Here is a 19,103-nt window from a genome sequence, read left to right as displayed (position 1 = left end):
CAGGGCCGGGAGGAGAAGCTGGGCTATGTTAGCCGTGGCTGCGTGTGCCACCTCTCTGGGCTCCATGGTGACCCCTTTCCCTCTTTCCTGCTCTTTCTGCAGGCCCTTTGCTTCGGTGTGCATTGGCAGAACATGTGGTTCCATCCAGGTGAGCCTCACTTGTGTGCCCAGCATCACGTACCTTGGGTCGCTAGCTCCCAGTTCCGAATTCCCAGGCGAGAGATGCATCTGGCAGAGCTTGGGCCAGGCAGGCATCGCAGCGCAATGAGCAGGGGCCTGGACACCTCGGGGGTCACAAGTCACTGACTCGGCCTGGACCCGTCTCTTCAGGAAGATGAGAAGCCCTCAGGACAAAACTGATTTACTTTTCCTGATTATAGAGTAATTCAGGGCACTGAAGAATTTCAGAAGGTACAGAGAAGTACAAAAAAATGATGGAAAGTCTCCTATGATCTCCTATCTGGAGAGAATTCAGTGTCAATCCGTTTCCTTTGTCTGAGATTCTCACCTGCTTTTAGAATGATCATGACCACATATTTTATATATTGCTTTTATACGAAATCTTAAATCATTTTTAATTTTTAAATATTTTAATATTTAAATAAGTAGTCTAAATATTTTCAGTAACTCATTATTATTTCCTTCCTGTCACGTCTTTTCAGTAAGCCTCATTTTCATACTTCACCCGTGGGCGGTACATCCAGGGGGCACCACCGTTTTATATAACAATTTCCCTAAAGTTGTTCAAGTTTTTTCCTATTATAGAGCACACTGGGATGATTTAGTCACAGTGTGACTAAAATATTGCCTGCATATCCTGCTATTTCCACAGGAAAAATTCCCAAAGTAGGAATTTGTGGGTGGGTCAAAAGCAATGAGCATTGTTAAAGTTCTTGATATGAATTGCCCCATTTCTTTGAAGATGGACTGCACCTGTTTTGACTGTTAACAAATGATATCAGGCAGGTGATATTTTAAACGTGAAAGGCCCTAGTTCTCAGCTAGGTGGAAAGACGGCGATGTACATGCATCTTCTGATCCAGGCTGACTGTTCCTGTAGGGACAGCTCCTGGAGCTTCTAGAATGTTCCCCACCCTACCGCACAGCATCCTCCTTGTGCTTGAGGGCTGTGATTTTCTGCAGGGTTGTGGGCATCTGCTGCTCTCCTGGACAATGTCCTTCTCAACTGATTCCAGCGCAGAACCCCATTCGCTGTTAGCAGACCGCAGCCTGAGCCCCAACATTATGTAAACATCTCCTGGGGCCATCACAGAATTACCTGACACTCCATTTACCTCCTCGGTACACCAGGGGCTGCTTGGAACACTACCAGGCATAACTGCTTCTGTAGACGGGTCGGCCTAGTTAAGATTTAGAACAGATCACTTAATAAACAATTTCACAGAAGCCTCACATTTCTTCTCTACGAGACCTACTTTCTCCCCAGTGTCTCCTGTGGAAATGATTTCACTGGCCTCTTTCAGAAAGGAAAAGTCGCTGGCCTTCTGCTGGAGTCTGTGTCAGGAGATTAGATTTCAGGGGAAATGAGCCCCGGGCACTGAGGGGCTGAGGCCTCCTGTCTGTCTCTCTCTCTGTCTGCCTCTGCCTGATGGGACCTCCTTGCTCTGCACCATCAGCTGTGAGGAATCGAGGCATCCTGCCTCCCTCCGTGGACTGGATGCCCAGCAGTGTGTGCTGAGTGGATCACGGCATGCGTGCAGGCCTGAATGAGCCAAGGCTGCAGGAGGGGTAGGGTTAGGGGGCCAGCACCGGCTCGGGGGCTCCTGGCTCTCCATGTCCATTGTCCCATCCATCTTGAAGGTGACCAGGGTCCGGAGGAGGACGGAAACGTGGCACGGAGGTCATGGTGTATTTGGAACAATGCTAACGTGTTCATCTTTCCCTTTTGCCTTTCTGAGTCCGCGGCCTTCTCTCTGAGGGGCTGTCTGGGGGGAGATTAGGATTAGTGCAGAAAGTACCCAAACAGAAGAGATGGTTATATTTGTGTTCTGATACACAAATAGACGTGTGCAGTGAGACAGTTGGCTCGAAAGCCGGGCACTGTGGAGTGGATTTTCTGAGTTCATTTAGCTCCTGTGTAACAGATCCAGGCCCATCTGGTAGCCGAGAACCTACTCCGTGTAGGGGGAACCTTCTATCTGTGAGGGCCTGAGTCTTCATGCTCAGTCTAGTTTTATGTGAAAGCAGCTGTCCCACTTTGCAAGCCCTGGAAGTTGGCAGAGAGGAGAGAGACGAGGGAGAGGTGGGTGATGAGACACGTGTCCAGCCCCCCGGGAGGTACATGGAGGGGCCTGAGTGCAGGGCTGTCTTGTGGGGTGGGCCCAGTGCAGTGATGAGGTGGGCATGCCTCAGGCAGTATGAGGGTCTCCTCTGTACAGCTGAGCTTTCCTGGGGTTTCATAGGGGAGTTGAAAGCCAGCAAGCCCAGGGCCAAGGTGATCCTACATCAGAGGGGGCTGGACGGACAGCTTGGGACAAATGCTTGAAGGAAGATGTGGGACAGAGTGTCTAAGGCCTGAGGGGCAGTGAGAGCCAGGGTGAGGCAGGTGGAGGGAACTGGGGCATTACTGGGCCCTGAGCAAGGCGGGAGGTGAGGGGAAGTGGTGGGAGAGGGGGAGGAAAAGAGAGGGAGAGAGAGGGACAGGGAGGGGTAGGAGGAGGAGAGAGAGACAGGGAGAGGCGGGAAGGGGAGAGGCGGAGAGCATGAGGGAGAGGAGGGCAGGAGCTGTCTGGCCTGCAGCTCCAGCTGGGGCTCAGACAGCCAAGGGCGTGCATCACCCTGAGGGCAGAGGCATGGGAGGAACCACAGGTCTGCTGATGCCTTCCCTCCGTGCCTGCCGAGCCATCCCTGGTGGGGCGGGCACGGGAACCTGGGTGGCTGAGTGTCTCTGCCTAAAGAGGCTGAGCACAGAGGAACTGTTGAAAGCTCCGGTTTAGATGAAAACCACACGACTATCCAAATGGACCCCCAACACCCCCCCACATACACACACATGGGCTGAGGCTCCTGCAGGAGCCTGCATCAACTCTAGAGAGAAAGGTTAAGGATGACATTTTCTCGGCGTGTTTGGGTGATTCCCAGTTCTGGCTGTGGCAAGGAGTTGATGGCGTTTAGAGAAGAAAGAGCAGACACAGAGCTATGTGCTCAGACTCCTTGGATGGAGCGGGTTAGCGGCCAGCCTCCAGCTCTGAGCTCCTTCAGGGGGGCCTCAGCTTCTGAGCCAAGGTCATGGTCTCCTGGGCAGCCCCAGCCAGTCACTGGGAAGCCTGTGGTTCGAGGGCCTCTCATTTCTGCCTGACCTGGGCCTCCTCTGCTGGATCCGCATGGAAACTGAGGGCTCCCCTGCCCAATCCCAGGTGTTACCCACCATAAACCTTTTGCACACTCCTGACTGTTTCAGCATCGGCTTCCTGGAATCTTGGGAGACCCAACTCACACAATCATAGTAAGTGTTAGCTACGTTGTTCGTGGCAGAACTGGCCCCAGGCCTGTTGGGTCTGAGGTCAGGGTTCCTTGTTGCCTCCTTGGCTGTCCCCTTCAAGGTGAGGGTTGGGACAAAGTCAAAGAGAGACACTCTAATGAAGAATCTAGTGTTGGAATTAGGAGCTCAGGTTTTGGAGTCAGAGGCCCAACTTCAAATCTAGGTCTGTGATGCCCTGCAGCATGTGGGCAGGTTACTGAGCCTGAGTCACGATGCCCCGAACCGTGAAGTGAGGATGACGGAATTGGCTCTCCCCACTGCAGTGAGAATGCCACGGGCAAAAGTGTGCACAACACTCAGCACGCCGCTGCTTTCTGCAGGGGAGTGTAGCTCCCCTGAGGGCCCCCCAATTATGCCCCTGAGTTTGTTAAAAGCAGTTCTTTATTAGCACAAGCCCAGTGGAAATTAATGCGAGTCTAAAAGAAACCAAAAATTAGGATATGAGCGAGAAAGGAAAATCAAGGTCATTAACTTGCTTTGCCAATCTTCTCCTGTTTCCTACTAGGTTTAACAGAATCATCACTTTACACATCAACCCAGGTCTGAGAATTTGAACCCATCTCGCTCCTCTGTTGTCATGACGTCCACCTGCAATACTGACCTCTTCAATGTCTTCTGGGCCCTTTCCCCACCATCACTGCCCTTGTTTGGGCATATGGTCCCCTTCAAGGACCAATGCTTCACTCAGCAAGTGCCTTTCCTCACTCCCAGATGGCCCCATCCAATCCACCCTCCACAGGCTTCTAAAGCTCTTTGGTCTGTTGTTCAATTGTCCTTGATGGCGTCTGTCTTCAGTTATGATTAAGTTTGGCTGCTTATTACAGAAAACCCCAAATAATAGCAGCTTAGACATGATAAAATTTCATTTCTCTCACTTTTAAGAAGTCTGGAAGTGGCCATTCCAGGGCTACTGCCATGCTCTATGGTTTCAGAGACCCAGGTTCCTTCTGTGTTATTGCTCTGCCATGTGTAGCTTTCATTTATCCCCAAGGTCACCTCATTATCCAATATGGCTGCTCAAGTGCCAGCCACATATCTACATTCTAGCTAGCAGGAAGGAAGAAGGGATAAAGGTCACAATTTCATCCTCTAAAGACCCTTTCTAGAAATTGCACATGCAACTTCCACTTATATCTCATAGGCCAGAATTTAGTCTGTTGTCTCACATAGCTGCAAGGGAGGCTGGGGCATATATATCTTATGTTGAGTAAAGTACACATATTTAAGTGTGCATCTCGATAAATGTGTACATATGTCTATACCTGAGTCAGCACAACCAGGACCAAGACAGCGAGAGCCTTTCAGTGCCTCAGCAGACTCCCTTGTGTGGCTCCCAGTTTTGAGACCTCCCCTGGGTCACCACTATCCTGACCTCCTGCTGTAGATGACTTTCACCTGTTTTGGACCTTTGAATACATCGAAACATTCAGTGTGGAATTTTTGTATCTGTCTGCTTTCACTCAGCCTTACGTCTATGAGATTCATCCATGTTGTTGCATGAGGCAATAATTTGATCTTTTTTCATGCTCTGTAGTATTCCACCACAATTTATTTACCCATTCTCTTGTTGATGGACATTTGGGCTGTTTCCAATTTTTGGCTATTTTTAATCAAGCTTCTGTGAACATTTGAGTACATGTCTTTTGGTGGACATGTGTTTTTAATTCTCTTGGGTATTTATCCAGGAGCAGAATTGCTGAAGGATGTGAAACCATTATTCAGATGGCCACGTATTCAGCTGAAATCCTCAGCATTCTGTTATTATGGAAGAAGGGGAGAAGGAACATTGGGAGCAAACCAGTAATTCCATGGTGCCGCACTGTCTACACACGGAAACCAAGCCACCCTGGTGTTCAGACACACAGCTCTCTACCAATAGCTCCGCACCTGCCTCTCCAGCCTTAGCTTTCACTCTGCTCTGCCCTGCCCTCTCCCCGTTGTGTCAGATACTTTCCTGCCTGTGGGTCTTTCTCACACTCCTCCACCGGCCTGGGATGCATCCTCCTCCTCTCTTCCTCACCCTGCAGCCCTGCCCCTGCTCACCTGAATCCCGCTCAGCCTCGAAGTGCAGCACAGGTGTTACCACCTACAGGCAGCCTCCCCCGTGCCCCAGGGTGGGACCGATTTCTTTATACCGTCTGCTTCTGTGGCGTGTTCTACCTTGGCAAATCCATGGAGCACATTTGCCTTGTTGTAATCATCTCATGCATCCCAGAATTTGGAATGGGCAGGATCCCGGAGGTCCTGAAAGCCCACAGGAGCTTGTCTAATTACTCCCAAGATGGCTGACCTTGCATTTCATTGAGCTCTCCGGGTCTTTATCTTCCCTTGTCAGTGCTCTCCTTTCTCTCTACTTCCCTCCTGATCCATTGTTTCAATAAATAAGAACTAACACCCTTGCACCTTTATCTTTCAAAGCATGCATCCGGCACACTCTCCATGGTGGACGAATCCAGCCATCTGCTTTCTCCCCGCTGGCCCACGGAGCTGAACGTTACCAGGCAGATTGGATCCACCCCGTCTCAGATGGCCCCAATCTCAGCACTGCCCAGAATGTCTGCCTCTGGTAGATTTACACTTCCACTCTCTGCAGTGATTATTTTTTTCCTTTTTTAAATACGAGAGCATAATTTACATAATCAAAATTTACCTTTTTTCATGTACAGGTCTGCAAAATTTGACAAATGCATACAGTCATGCACATACCACCACAATCAAGATACAGAAGAGTTCCATCACCCAACTTCCTGGGCCCCTTTGTGGTTAGCCCCCCCCAACCCCCCAGCAACCATGGATATGTTTTTGGTTCCTTACAGTTATACCTTTCCCAGTATGTTATAGAGATGGGATCATGGGTATGTTTTCCATTCCCTACGGTCTTACCATCCCAGGATGCCATGTAAATGGGATCATCTGCTGTAGACCTGCTGGGCATTGACTTCTTTCACTCAGGATAATGCCTTTGAAATTCATCGTGTTGCACTTCTCTGTAGTTTGTTCCTGTTTATGGCAGAGTAGTATTCCACTGTATGATGCATCACAGTTTATTCATTCATTCACCAGGTGAAGGCTATTTGGGCAGCTTCCAGTTTTTGGTAATTAGGAGAAAAGTCACTTTAAACATTGGTGTACAGGTTTTTGTGTGAAACTAAGTTTTCACTTCTCTTGGGTAAATATCTGAGCGTGAGATTGCTGGCTCATAGGTTTCACTGCAAAACTCTTTTCCGGAGTGGCTGTGCCCGTTTGCATCCCCACCAATGATGGGGGAGAGTTCCTGTCGCTCTGCATTCTCACCAGCAGTTGGTGGCGTCAGGTTTGTTATTTTTAATTTTAGTTATTCCAATATGGTATGTTATTGTGGTTTTAAATTAAATTTTCCTAATGACTGATCATGTTGACCATCTTTTCATGTGCTTATTTGCTATCCATGTATCTTTTTTGGTGAAGTATATTTGCAAATCTTTTGCCTATTAAAAAAATTGAGTTGTTGTTTTCTTACTATTGAGTTTGGAGAGTTCTTTGTGCCTGTGGGTTAGAGATCCTTCATCAGATATATGTATGATAGGTAATTATTTTCTCCTAGTCTTTGGCCTGTCTTTTCATTCTCCAAGCAGTGACTTCTGAAGAGCATAAGTTCTTCATTTTGATGAAGTGCAATTTGCCAATTTTTTCTTTTATGGATTGTGCTTTTGCTGTCATATCTAAGAAATTTTTGTCTAGTGAAAGGTCCCAAAGATTCTCTCCTGTATTTTGTTCTAGAACTTGCATAGTTTTAGCTCTTACACTTAAATCTTTGATCTGTCTTGAGTTAATTTTTGGTTATGTGTAAAGTCAGTGACTTTCTTCTTTAATTTAGTTTACTTTTATGCAAGTAATGCATACATAGGTTTGAAAAGACCACATGTCTTAAAATGAAAGGCAGCGATCCCATGCCCTTTCTAGCTCCACCTCCACCTCCACTCCTCAAAGGCACCTACTAGCAACTCACTTAATTTTGTCCTCGGAACTTATCTCCGTGTAACATACTTGTACTACTAATTCTTGGTTATTAACTTTAGGCACCTTCTGCCGACTTCTTACCATTGAAGATCAGGCTCAATTTCTTACACCTTCCCATGTGTGCCCCCTCCCAACCCCACCATGATCCCAGCATAGTTGTATCACAATTTTGGCTAATTCCAGCGTTCAGTGCCAATGTCATTGTGACTACATAGATGTTACTCACAGCTAAGCAAAATAGAGTATTATGCTTCCATTTTCTTCCTTAGGTTTTTTCCCCTCTTATAGTTAACAATTCATTTTTCTCATTTGTTTGACTTTGTAAGTGCCAGTCTCTAAGTTATCCCCACAGTCTTTGACAAACTCTACAATACCTCTCAACATAGTGAAAAAAATCAGGTAATGGTTAAGTGTTTTGTTTGTTTGTTTAGATTTCCTCTTGCTCCTTCGGTTCCTGTCTGGACTGGTGCCCTCCATGCCTGCAGCCCACCTCGTGTCCTGGGACCACTCCTCAACATGAATGTCCCTTCATGTCTCCTCTGTGTTGAATCTCATTTCTTGGACACCAAGCCTCCCTCTTTCCCGGTGAACTCCCTGGTCAGGTGGAGCACTTCCTCCAGCATATCCTAAGGCATGGCACCTGGGACCCTGACGGACTGAAATGTCATCATTCTACTTTCACCCTTGTATGGGAGTTTGGTGGCTATGCATCTGGGTTGGAAATAATTTTTCCTCAAAATTTTAAAGTTGTCACCACTGCTGTTGAGAAATCTGAAGCCATTCTGCTGGCTGATTCTTTGTGCGTGTCTTCTTCTTTTTCTCTCTGGAATCTTTTAGTGGAAGTGGGGTGAGTGGGGGGCAGGCCTGGCAGCCATGGGTCTGGCAGCTGAGTGGAGGAAAGGGGTTTCGCTCTCAGACTCTCACAAATGCTCCATCTTCAGCTAGGCTTGAATGCCCTGCCAGGGTCCCCTGATTGATTTCTCCAGATGTAGGGTGCCCACAGATAAAATATAGGATGCCTAGGGGCTGGGCCCATGGCCTGAAGGTTAAATTCATCATGCTCTGCTTTGGTGGCCCGGGTTCACGGGTTCGGATCCTGGGCATGGACCTACATCACTCGTCAGCTGTTCTGTGGCAGCAACCCACATACAAAATAGAGGAAGACTGGCACAGGCGTTAGCTCAGGGACAATCTTCCTCGAGCAAACAAACAAACAACTGGATGCCCAGTTAAACTTGAATTTCAGATAAACAACAAATCGTTTTAGAATAAGTGTGTCCCCTGCAACATTTGGGACATACGTATACTAAAAAAATTATTTATTGTTTATCTGAAATTTAAATCCAGTTTGGTGTCCTGTTTTTTCATTTCAAATGCTAACCCTCCCCAGAGGGCAGTCTTTTTCTTTCCTGCCAGGAGGGTCGGTCACCCATTGAGAGGGGCTGGGAGAAGCAGCCGTGTCTAACTGCCCATAAGGACTTTGATTTCCAGCCCAGATTTCTATCCGGCAGCCAAACTCTCACACAAGGGTGAAAGTCGAACGACGACGTTTCAGTCGCTCATGGGCTTCCGGACCCAGTCCTCCTGTTTCAGCCTCTCTCCGCATCCCTGCCTTCAGAGGGACTTGGTACCCCAGTTCTGTGCTTCCTCCTCTCCACGTTCAACTTTTCAGGCAATAGGCCGAGAGAGGAAAACGAACTCACCCTGAGTTTGTCTCTTTTCCCAATTCTGGTTCCATGGACATCTTTCACCTGTTACTGTCTCTTTCCTTTTCTCTTCAGCCAAGTGGGTTTTTACCTTTTCATTCTTGAATTCTCACTTCAGTGGGGTGTCCTGAGGGAGCAGAGAGAATTTTTTGAGTAAACTTTTTATAAAAGATTCACAGAGAAGTGCGCAAATCATGAGTTCAGAGCTCAGTGAAGTTTTACAAAGTGAACACAACCATGCAACCTGCATGCAGCTCCAAAGAAAGCATGACCAGTACCCCGGAGTTCCCCGATGCCCGGCCAGTCACTACTCACCTCTCTAAGGATAGCTGATACCCTGCCTTCTAGAAAACTGTTTACAAGGACCAGATAGTAAACGTTTAAAGTTTTTTGGGCCATAGGGTCTCTCTTGTAGCTGCTCAACTCTGTCCCTGTGGCATGAGATCAGCCATAGACGATAGTAAATGAAGGATCATGGCCGTGTGCCAATAAACTATTTGCAAAGAGAGTCATGGGCAGGATTTGGTTTATGGGCTGTAGTTTACCAACCCCTGTGCTGGACAGTGGTTTTGCCTATCGTTGGACTTTATAGAAGTAGGATCATATTGTATACACTCGCTTGTGTCTGGCTTCCTTCACTCAATATTATGATTGTGAGATTCATCCTTCTTATTGCATATAGTTGTAGTTTATTAATTCTTTTTGCTGTATAGTGTGTTATTGTATGAACACACTACAATATATTTATCCATTCTACCTTCAGGGGACATTTTGGTAGTTTCCAGTTTTTGGTTATTATGAAGGGTACTATGAACATTTTTGTATATGTCTCTTGGTAGATATTTGCACTCTTTTCTTTTTTAAAATATCTATTCCTAGGAGTAGAACTGTTGGTAGGAAGCAGAAATAATTGTTTTTGGTCAGCCATATTCAAATGGAAGTTATTGCTTGATATAGTCCTTTTCAAGGTGAACTTGGACAGTTTGGGTTCAAATTCTCCCTCCTTCTCCCCAGGATGGCATTTAAATAATCCAAGAGGTGTGTACAGTTATTGGCTGGGCTCTGTTGACACTGACCTTGCCAGAGTGAACAGCTCCTTCTGGTCCTTCGATTCATCAGCTGTGAAATTCACAGAATGCTATTCAGAGGGTGGTAGGAAGATTACATAACAGAACGTGTGTCTGCTTCCAGACTTATAGTGGAGGCTGTAGCTGCCACTTCCTTCTAGGGTCTGGGCCTCTTCATAATTTTGGATGATTGATTGGTTCTGGACTCTTAGCTTTGCTGCCAAGAACTTTAAAGAAATCACATGTGACAGTGTTTACTAGAGCATGCCCTCAGAAGGTACCTGTCACCCAGAAGGGGCTCAGTGCGTGTCCTACTTTCAAAGCTGTGACCCTTGATGTAATGACTCTGAGCTCAATCTGGAAACACATAGTGAAGCCTGGGATGCAGATAGCCTGCAGCTCAGCAGTCGCCTCCTGGATAGTGGTCCCAGAGAAGAGCTTGTGCCTGTGGACCAGGAGACCTGCATGCAGGTGATCAGGTGGCCTTGCTGGGAAGGGCAGCAAATTAGAAATAAATTAAATAACCATTGGCAGCCAAATGGATGAATACATTTGGTATGACTGGAGTACTTTATAGTAGTTGAAATGAACACATTAGATCTACATGGATCTGCATTGAGTAACATGGATAAATCTCAAAAACGTAATGTTGAGTCAAAATGTCAAGTTGCAGATGTATATATAAGGTGTGATAAGACGTATATGAAGTTAAAACTCACATAAATGATAGTCTGTTTTGATGATCATATATGTATACAAATACACACACATGGAATAAATATTTATAATATACAATTATATGCAGTAAACGTGTGAAGGAAGACATGAGGGAGACATCGGAGAGAAGGATTCGCATCAACTTCGGGGAATGCTTACCTCAAGGAAAGCAAGAGAGAGACAGGTTTGGGAAGGCTACAAACGAAACAAGTGTGGCCAAGTGTTCACCTTGTCAAAGATGTGTGTTTGTTATATTATTCTCTGCATTTTTACATATATTAGCTCCACTTCAAAATTTTAAAATTATTTAAAAAAATGCTTGGAGTTCCACTTCTGGAATGTAAAGAACTTTGTAGATCCACCAAACAAGCATAGCTGGTGAAAATTATATAAAAAATCAGTTAAAATCTCTGGAAATTGTCCTAAGGGCATGCAGCAAATGAAGAAACGTTTATTCAAGAAAACCTACCAAAACTCGATACGAACAATGAGAGTCTGTGGTATTTGAATCATGACCCGCTCCCTCCTTCCACCCTCTCAGCTCCGTGTTATGGAAACTCCACTCCAGGGGGGCAGCCAGGAGCCCAGGACTCCCTCACCCCCCAGCTCCCAGATCCAGGCTAGGGTCTCCCCCTGAGAGGGGCAGGCTACCAGCATTTATCATCACTCCTGTGTCGGGAAGTCCCCAAGACCATCCCCAGGTTTGAGGATTTGCTGGAAGGACTCAAAAAACTCAGCATGGAGTCGTACACCTGGCCATGACTGATTATGGTAAAAGCATACAAAGCACAATCAGCAAAGGGAAAGGCACATGGGGGAAGCCCAGTGGAGACAGGCACAAGCTTCCAAAGATCCTGTCCCAGTGGAGTTGATGCGGGGTTGGTGAGCCGACGAGTCGAAAGAAAGATTTCTTGGACTCTCAAGGTCTGGCAGTGGTGCTCTTTTATTTAGAGAATAGTGCGGAATAGCATGGGGACAGGACCCATGGGCAGTGAAGAGCTGCTGCTGCTGCTGCATGGGGACAGGACCCATGGGCAGTGAAGAGCTGCTGCATGGGGACAGGACGACCCATGGGCAGTGAAGAGCTGTAGGCATGGGGACAGGACCCATGGGCAGTCAGAGCTCCTGCTGCTGCCTCGAGTTGAGGGTTAGGGCTAAATTTATAAGGCACAGGTACGTGACTTATTTTCACTGGAAAAAGAAAAGGTGATGTAAAAAGTCATTAAATGATTTCAGTGCAGATGGGGTCTGGTTATTGTGTGATCATATAACTTTAGACACGAATCTGGTCATATAGATCGGCATGTAGGTGAGGATGCCCTGGGCTTCTCTCCCTGGGGCAGCCCTAATTCATACCATAAAAAAATCCACCAGGTCATATAGTTTGGCATGTAGGCCAGGTCACCTTGGGCTTCTCTAGCTTGGGCAGCCTTAATCCACAACAGAGTCACACAAGACACACTTAACTTTCTCAGCAATAAGTTGTGACAAGTGTGAAATGCTGCCAGCCAGGGAAGCTCATTAGAGACTCAGTGATCAAGGTTTTTGTTAGAGGTGGTTGTGTAGGCACCTTCTGCCTAGCATGTAGCAAAATTCCAGATTCCAGAAAGGAAAGCAGGTGTTGAGCATAAAGCATATTGTTTGCATAAATAATCAGGCACAATGAGCCACTCTTACTAGTTAGGGGAGTGGGAACCCTTCTGAAATCCAAGTGCCCAGATGCCAGCCAAAGCCCAGTTTCATAAGCAGGCCTTTCAAAAGATAGCAGTCAGGCCTGTAGTGTTAACTCTTCTTTGCCCCAATCCTCTCCCCCCAACCCCCAGTTAAATGTTGCAGAGACGAAATTCTAGGCAAGTGTGGCCAAGAGGTCAGGAGCTCCCTTCTTCCATCTAGATGCCATCCATAGAGTAGAGGCTTTACTTCAGGCATGACACACTGAAAATGATCCCTATCACTGTTGCCCCAGCTCATTCACAGGGTGGAAATTTCACACATGAGAGGCAAGCCAAGAAGCTAGAGGCTACTGCCTCCACCCAAGACTCTGTTCATAAAGCAGGGTGTCATTCCAAGAGAAGTGGATCACTGTCCCGCCTCCAGCTTTTGAGTTGTGGCTCAGAGATTTTGCCCAGTGGGAGAGGCAAACTATAAGTCCAGAGAGCTCCCAAGCTCTCCCCAAAGGAACTGGGTTTATTGACAACAGAGTGTGGGGAAGTTCAAACCTAAGGGCACTCTCAGAAACAATGGAGATTTTGGAGGTAAGCAATTTAGAGGAGATGGGTGGCCCCATGAAAGCAATAAGATAAACCACAGACCAGCTAGTTTACCAAAGAGAACCAAGGAAAGAGACAGGAAGATCTCTCCTGGGATCAGAAGAAATCTCAAAGGCTGCTCTCAAAAACTACTGCTGTGAGGTGAGCTGAATTTAATCGGATGAGACTTGAAGCAGTTTATGCCCCAGGGCATTGTGGAAAACAATAGAGCAATCAGCTAACAATTAATGCTAACAATTAAGGCTAACAGAGGGGTGTGATACCCGCAGAGACAGACAGCTTAACAGAGAGATCTGGGAGAGAAGACAGTCAAAGAGAGCCTTGCTAAATCCATTGCCATTCTAGGGTGAGAGTGAACATGCTGAAGACTGCAATCTGTGAGGAGCAATATCAGAAGCTACACACTGGGGGGGAAATATACTTCACTCAAATAATCTAACCAAGTCACTAAACAAGTAAACAGGCGAATAACAAAAAGCCTTGGAGAGGGGCTGGGGAATCAGCATGCAGAATTGCTCTAATAACATTATCTAAAATGTCCAATTAAAAAAATTTATGAGACTTGCAAATAAAGAACAAAATGTGATCATACACAGGAAAAACAAAGCAGGCAACTGAAAACGCCTGTGAGAGGGCCCAATGTTAGATTTAACATGCAAAGATGTCTAAGAAGCTGTTATAAATATGGTCAAAGAACTAAAGGACACCATGCTTAAAGCAGTAAAGGGAGGAATGACAAGAATGTTGTGTCAAAGAGAGAATATCAGTAAAGAGATAGAAATCATAAAATACCAAATGGAAATTCTGGAGTTGAAAAGTACAGGTAAATAAAAAATTCACTATAAGGCTCAACAGCAGATTTAAACTGACAGAAGAAAGAATCAGTGAACTCAAAGATAGATTGATAAAGATTATGTAATCCTAAGAAGAGAGAATAAAGAAAGAAGAAAAATGAACAGAGCCTCAGAAAAATGTGGGGAGCCATTAAGTGCACCAACATATGTGTAATAGGACTACCAGAAGGAGAGGAGAAAGAGAGAAAATACTCAAATTATGGTTGAAAACTTCCCAAATTTGATGAAAACTGTTAATACACACATCCAAGAAGCTCAATGAACTCCAAGTAGGACAAATATAAACAGATCTACACCCAGACACATCATAGTAAAAACACTGAAAGACAAAGACAAAGAGAAAATCTTGAAAGCAGCAAGAGAAAAATAACTTATCACATACAAGGGAACCCTAATAGGATTAGCAGATGACTTCTGACTAGAAATAATGGAGGCCAGAAGGCAGTGGGATAATGTATTCAAAGATGCTGAGAGAAAAAAGTCTTAACCAAGAATCTTATATCCAGCAAAGCTATTTTTCAAAAATAAAGGTGAGATAAAGACATTCCCAGAGAAGCAAAAGATGGAGAGAATTTGCTGCTACCAGACTGCCTTACAAGAAATACTGAATGAAGTTTTTCAGGGTGAAAGAAAGTGACTCAGACAGTACTTTGAATCCACATGAAAAAACAAAAAGCACAAGAGTAAATGTAATTATGTAATTATAAAAAAAGACAGTTTAAATGCATATTTATTCTCCTTTCTTCTCTTAATTGATATAAAACTCAACATGTAAAACAACAAGTATACAATTGTATTTTGGGGACCTATACCATAGGGAAATGTAATGTCTGCCGATAGCAACACAAGGAAAATGGAAGGAGCACATCTATGTTGTGGTAAAGAAACGTCATCAGACAGTAGCTAAGATCCATAGAAACAACGAAGAGAATCTGAAATGGTAAATAAGAAGGTCAATAGGACAAACTCTGTAAATATATATTTGCTCTCTTTTCTTCTCTTAGCTTCTTTAAGAGGCATACAATTATAATGTAATAATTATAACAATATATCATTAGGTTTCTAACATATGTAGATGCAATACCTATACCAACAATTACGTAAAAGGGGAAAGAGGGAATAGAGCTGTATAGAAGTAACATTTCTGTATCCCGTTGAAATTAAGTTAGTATAAATCTGAAGTAGATTCAGATACGTTAAGATGTACATGATGAGGAGCTGGCCCCGTGGCCGAGTGGTTAAGTTTGCGCACTCTGCTTCAGTGGCCCAGGGTTTTGCTGGTTCGCATCCTGGGTGTGGACATGGCACCGCTCATCAGGTCATGCTGAGGTGGCGTCCCACATGCCACAGCTAGAAGGACCCACAACTAAAATATACAGCTATGTACTGGGGGGTTTGGGGAGAAAAAGCAGAAAAAAAGAAAAATATTGACAACAGTTGTTAGCTCAGGTGGCAGTCTTTAAAAAAACACAACAACGTTACCTTAAGAAAAATAAAAGATGTATGTGATGAGACCCTAGAGCAACTACCAAGAAAATAACTAAAAAAAATACAGTGAAAAAATAACTAAAGGAATTAAAATGTTACACTCAAAAATATTCACCTATTGCAAAAGAAAGCAATAAAAGAGAATAAAGGAACAAAAATACATGTGGCATATAGGAGAAAAAAGTAAAATAGCTGATGTAAATCCAACTATGTCAATGATTACATTAAATTCGAATTGATTAAATAAGCCAAACAAAAGGCATAGACTGTCAGACTGGATAAAAAACAAGATCTAACTACATGCTGTCCACTGGAGATATAAATTAGATTCAATGATACAAGCAAGTTGAAAGCAAAAAGTTGAAAAAAGATATATCATGCAAACAGCAACCATAAGAAAGCTGGAGTGGTTATACTAATATCAGACAAAATAGATTTTTAAAACAAAAGATGTTACTAGACATAAAGGATTTTATAGTGATGAAAGGGGCAATTCACCAGGAAGATATAACAATTATAAATATACCTGTACTTAACAACAGGGGTCCAAAATACGTGAAGCAAAACTGACAGAATAGAAGGGAAAAAATAGATAACTCAAAAATAATGGCTAAAGACTTCAATAACTCATTTCAGTAATGATAGAACCGCCAGATAGAAGATCAACAAAGAAACGGACGTGAACAACATTGTAAACCAACTAGACCTAACAGACGTCTACAGAGCTCTCCAGCCAACAACAGTAGAATATGAAATCTATGTTCAATGCACATGGAACATTCTTCTGGATATATCAAATGCTAGACAATTAAACAAACCTCAATAAAATTAGGGATTGAAATAATGCAAAGTATGTTTTCTGATCATAATAGAGTGAAATTAGAAATCAATAACAGAAATATGGAAAATTCACAAATATGTGGAAGTTAAAAAATACACTCCTAAATAAACATTGGGTCAAAGAAGAAATTACAAGGAAATTAGAAAATACTTTGAGGTGATGAAAATGAAGACACAAAATATCAAAACTTATGGAATGCAGAGAAAGCAGAGCTTAGAGAGCAATTTATAGTTGTAGATCTCTACATTGAAAAAGAAAGACATCAAATCAATAACCTGACCTTCTTTCTTGAGTCACAGCACAAAGAAGAAAACACTCAACCTAAATCAAGCAGAGGGAAGAAAATAATTATTTTTTAGAGAGGAAATTAAGGAAATAGAGAATCTAAAAGCAATCAAGAAAAATAAACAAAACCAAACAGCAGTCTTTGAAAAGACCGACAAGATTGACAAACTTTTAGCTAGACTGACAAAGAAAAAAAGAGAGAAGACAAATTATTAAAATCAGGAATGAGGGGCTGGCCTGGTGGTGTAGTGGTTAAGTTTATGTGCTCTGCTTCAGCAATCTGTGGCTCACCAGTTCAGATCCTGGGCATGGACCTACTCACTGCTTATCAAGCCATGCTGTGGCAGCTGTCCCATATATAAAGTAGAGGAAGATGGGCATGGATGGATGTTAGCTCAGGGCCAGTCTTCCTTAGTAAAAAAGAGGAGGACTGGCAGTAGTCAGCTCAGGGCTAATCTTCCTCAAAAAAAAAAAAAAAAAGAATTAATACCAATTGCTTGCAAATCTTTCTATAATCTAGGAGAGAAGGGACCTCTTCCAAGTCCATTGTTTGAGGCCAGTAAGACATTGATACCAAAACCCACAAAAACATCACAAAGGGAAAAAGCCCCAATATCTCTGATGAATATAGATACAAAAATGCTCAAAATAGTAGCAAATCTAATCCAACACTATATAAAAAGGATTATACACCAGGTAGGGTTTATCTTGGGAATGCAAGTTTGGTTAAGTATAAAAATCAATGACTGTGGTCTCCAATAGCATAAAGGGCAAGAATCAGGTGATAATCTTAATAGATGCAGAAAAGCCATTTGAAAAAATCAAAAACAACTTCATGATAAAACACTCAACAAACTGGAAACAGAAGGAAACTTCATCAACCTGATAAAGGGCATCTACGAAAACCCCACAGCTAACATCATACGTAATGATAAAAGACTGCGTGCTCTCCCCCTAAGTTCAGGGACAAGACAAGGATGTCCAAGCTCACCACTGCTACTCAACATGGTACTGGAGCTTCCGGCCAGGGCAGGTAGGCAAGACAAAGAAACAAGGCATCCAGATTGGAAAGGAAGAAGTAAAACTGTGTCTATTTGCAGACGACATAATCTTGATATAGAAAATCCTGAGAAATACACACACACGCATTAGAACTAACTAATGGGTGCAGCAAGGTTGCAAGATATAAAATCAATACACAAAAATCAATTGGATGTCTATAAATTAGCAATAAACAACCTGCAAATTAAGTTAAGAAACAATTCCATTTAAAATAGCAAAAAATGTTTGGGAGTAAATTTAACAAAAGAAGCGCAGATGTGCTGAAAACTACAAACCATCACTGAAAGGATATCTAAATAAATGGAAAGACATCTGTGTTCATGGATTAGAAGATTTAGTATTGTTAAGATGGCAATATTCCCCAAATTGATCTATAGATTCAATGTAATCCCTATCAAAATTGTAGCTGATTTATTTGCAGAAATTGACAAGTTGGTCCTAGAACTCATATGGAAATCTAAGACCCAGAATAACCAAAACAATCTAGAAAAAGAAGAATAAAATTGGAAGACTCACACTTCCAAATTTCAAAACTTGCTATAAAGCTGCAGTAATCAAGACAGTGTGGTACTGGCATAAGGACAGACATATCAATGGAATAGAACTGAGAACCCAGAAATAAACTCATACATTTGTGGTCGAATAATTTTCAACAAAGATGCTAAGACAATTCAGTGGGAGAAAGAACGGTCTTTTCAACAAATGGTGCTGGGACAACTGGAAAGCTGCAAGCAGATCACGTCATATAGAAAATGTAATTCAAAATGGCTAACAGACTTAAATGTAAGAGCTAAAACTTTCAACTCTTAGAATAAAACATAGGTGTAAATCTAGACCTTGGATTAGGCAATGATTTCTTAGGTATGGCATCGAAAGAGTACAAGCAACAAAAGAAAAAATGGAATAGGAAAAAACGATAAGGGACATATATGCAGAACATATAAAGAGCACTTACAATTCAACAATACAAAGACACATGGCCTAATTTAAAAATGGGCAAAAGATTTGGATAGACATTTCTCCAAAGAAGGTATATAAATGGATAATAAAAGATGCATGAAAAGATGTTCATCATTAAGGAGATGCAAATCAAAAGCACAGTGAGGTGCCACTTCTCATCCATAGCACGACTGCGTTCAGTAACCGTCGAGGACATGGAGTAGTCAACACCTCACACACTGCTGGGGGGAGACGGTGACTCCACTTTGGAAAGCAGTCTGGCCGTTCTTCAAATGAATGAATCTCATCTCTAATTTAATGATTAAATTAATGATTTACTGCTTAATCACTGAATGAGTAAATGTTTCTCCTA

General features: G+C 43.5%; 1 protein-coding gene across 13 annotated transcripts in view; it reads left to right on the top strand.

The window, feature by feature from the left end:
- Nucleotides 1–19,103, top strand: part of LOC123279527 (uncharacterized) — a 79,293-nt gene that overhangs the window by 22,602 nt on the left and 37,588 nt on the right. For 5 of the 13 annotated variants that reach the window (XR_011496489.1, XR_011496490.1, XR_011496491.1 and 2 more), the window contains one exon: nucleotides 103–1,407. The exons of 2 other annotated variants lie outside the window; for them this stretch is intronic. Coding sequence is in view for 8 of the 11 variants with exons in the window: in XM_070493080.1 (XP_070349181.1) it covers nucleotides 103–306 (204 nt within the window). In the remaining 3 variants the exon portion in view is untranslated. Of the gene's footprint in view, nucleotides 1–102; nucleotides 1,408–4,007; nucleotides 4,128–5,920; nucleotides 7,006–19,103 lie in introns of those variants that run through there. 6 more of the 13 variants (XM_070493085.1, XM_070493086.1, XM_070493084.1 and 3 more) reach the window with 6 other exon arrangements.

The sequence above is a fragment of the Equus asinus genome, chromosome 21 (assembly GCF_041296235.1).
Source record: "Equus asinus isolate D_3611 breed Donkey chromosome 21, EquAss-T2T_v2, whole genome shotgun sequence".
Taxonomy (NCBI): Eukaryota; Metazoa; Chordata; class Mammalia; order Perissodactyla; family Equidae; genus Equus; species Equus asinus.
This window is presented reverse-complemented; position numbering and strand designations above follow the sequence as displayed.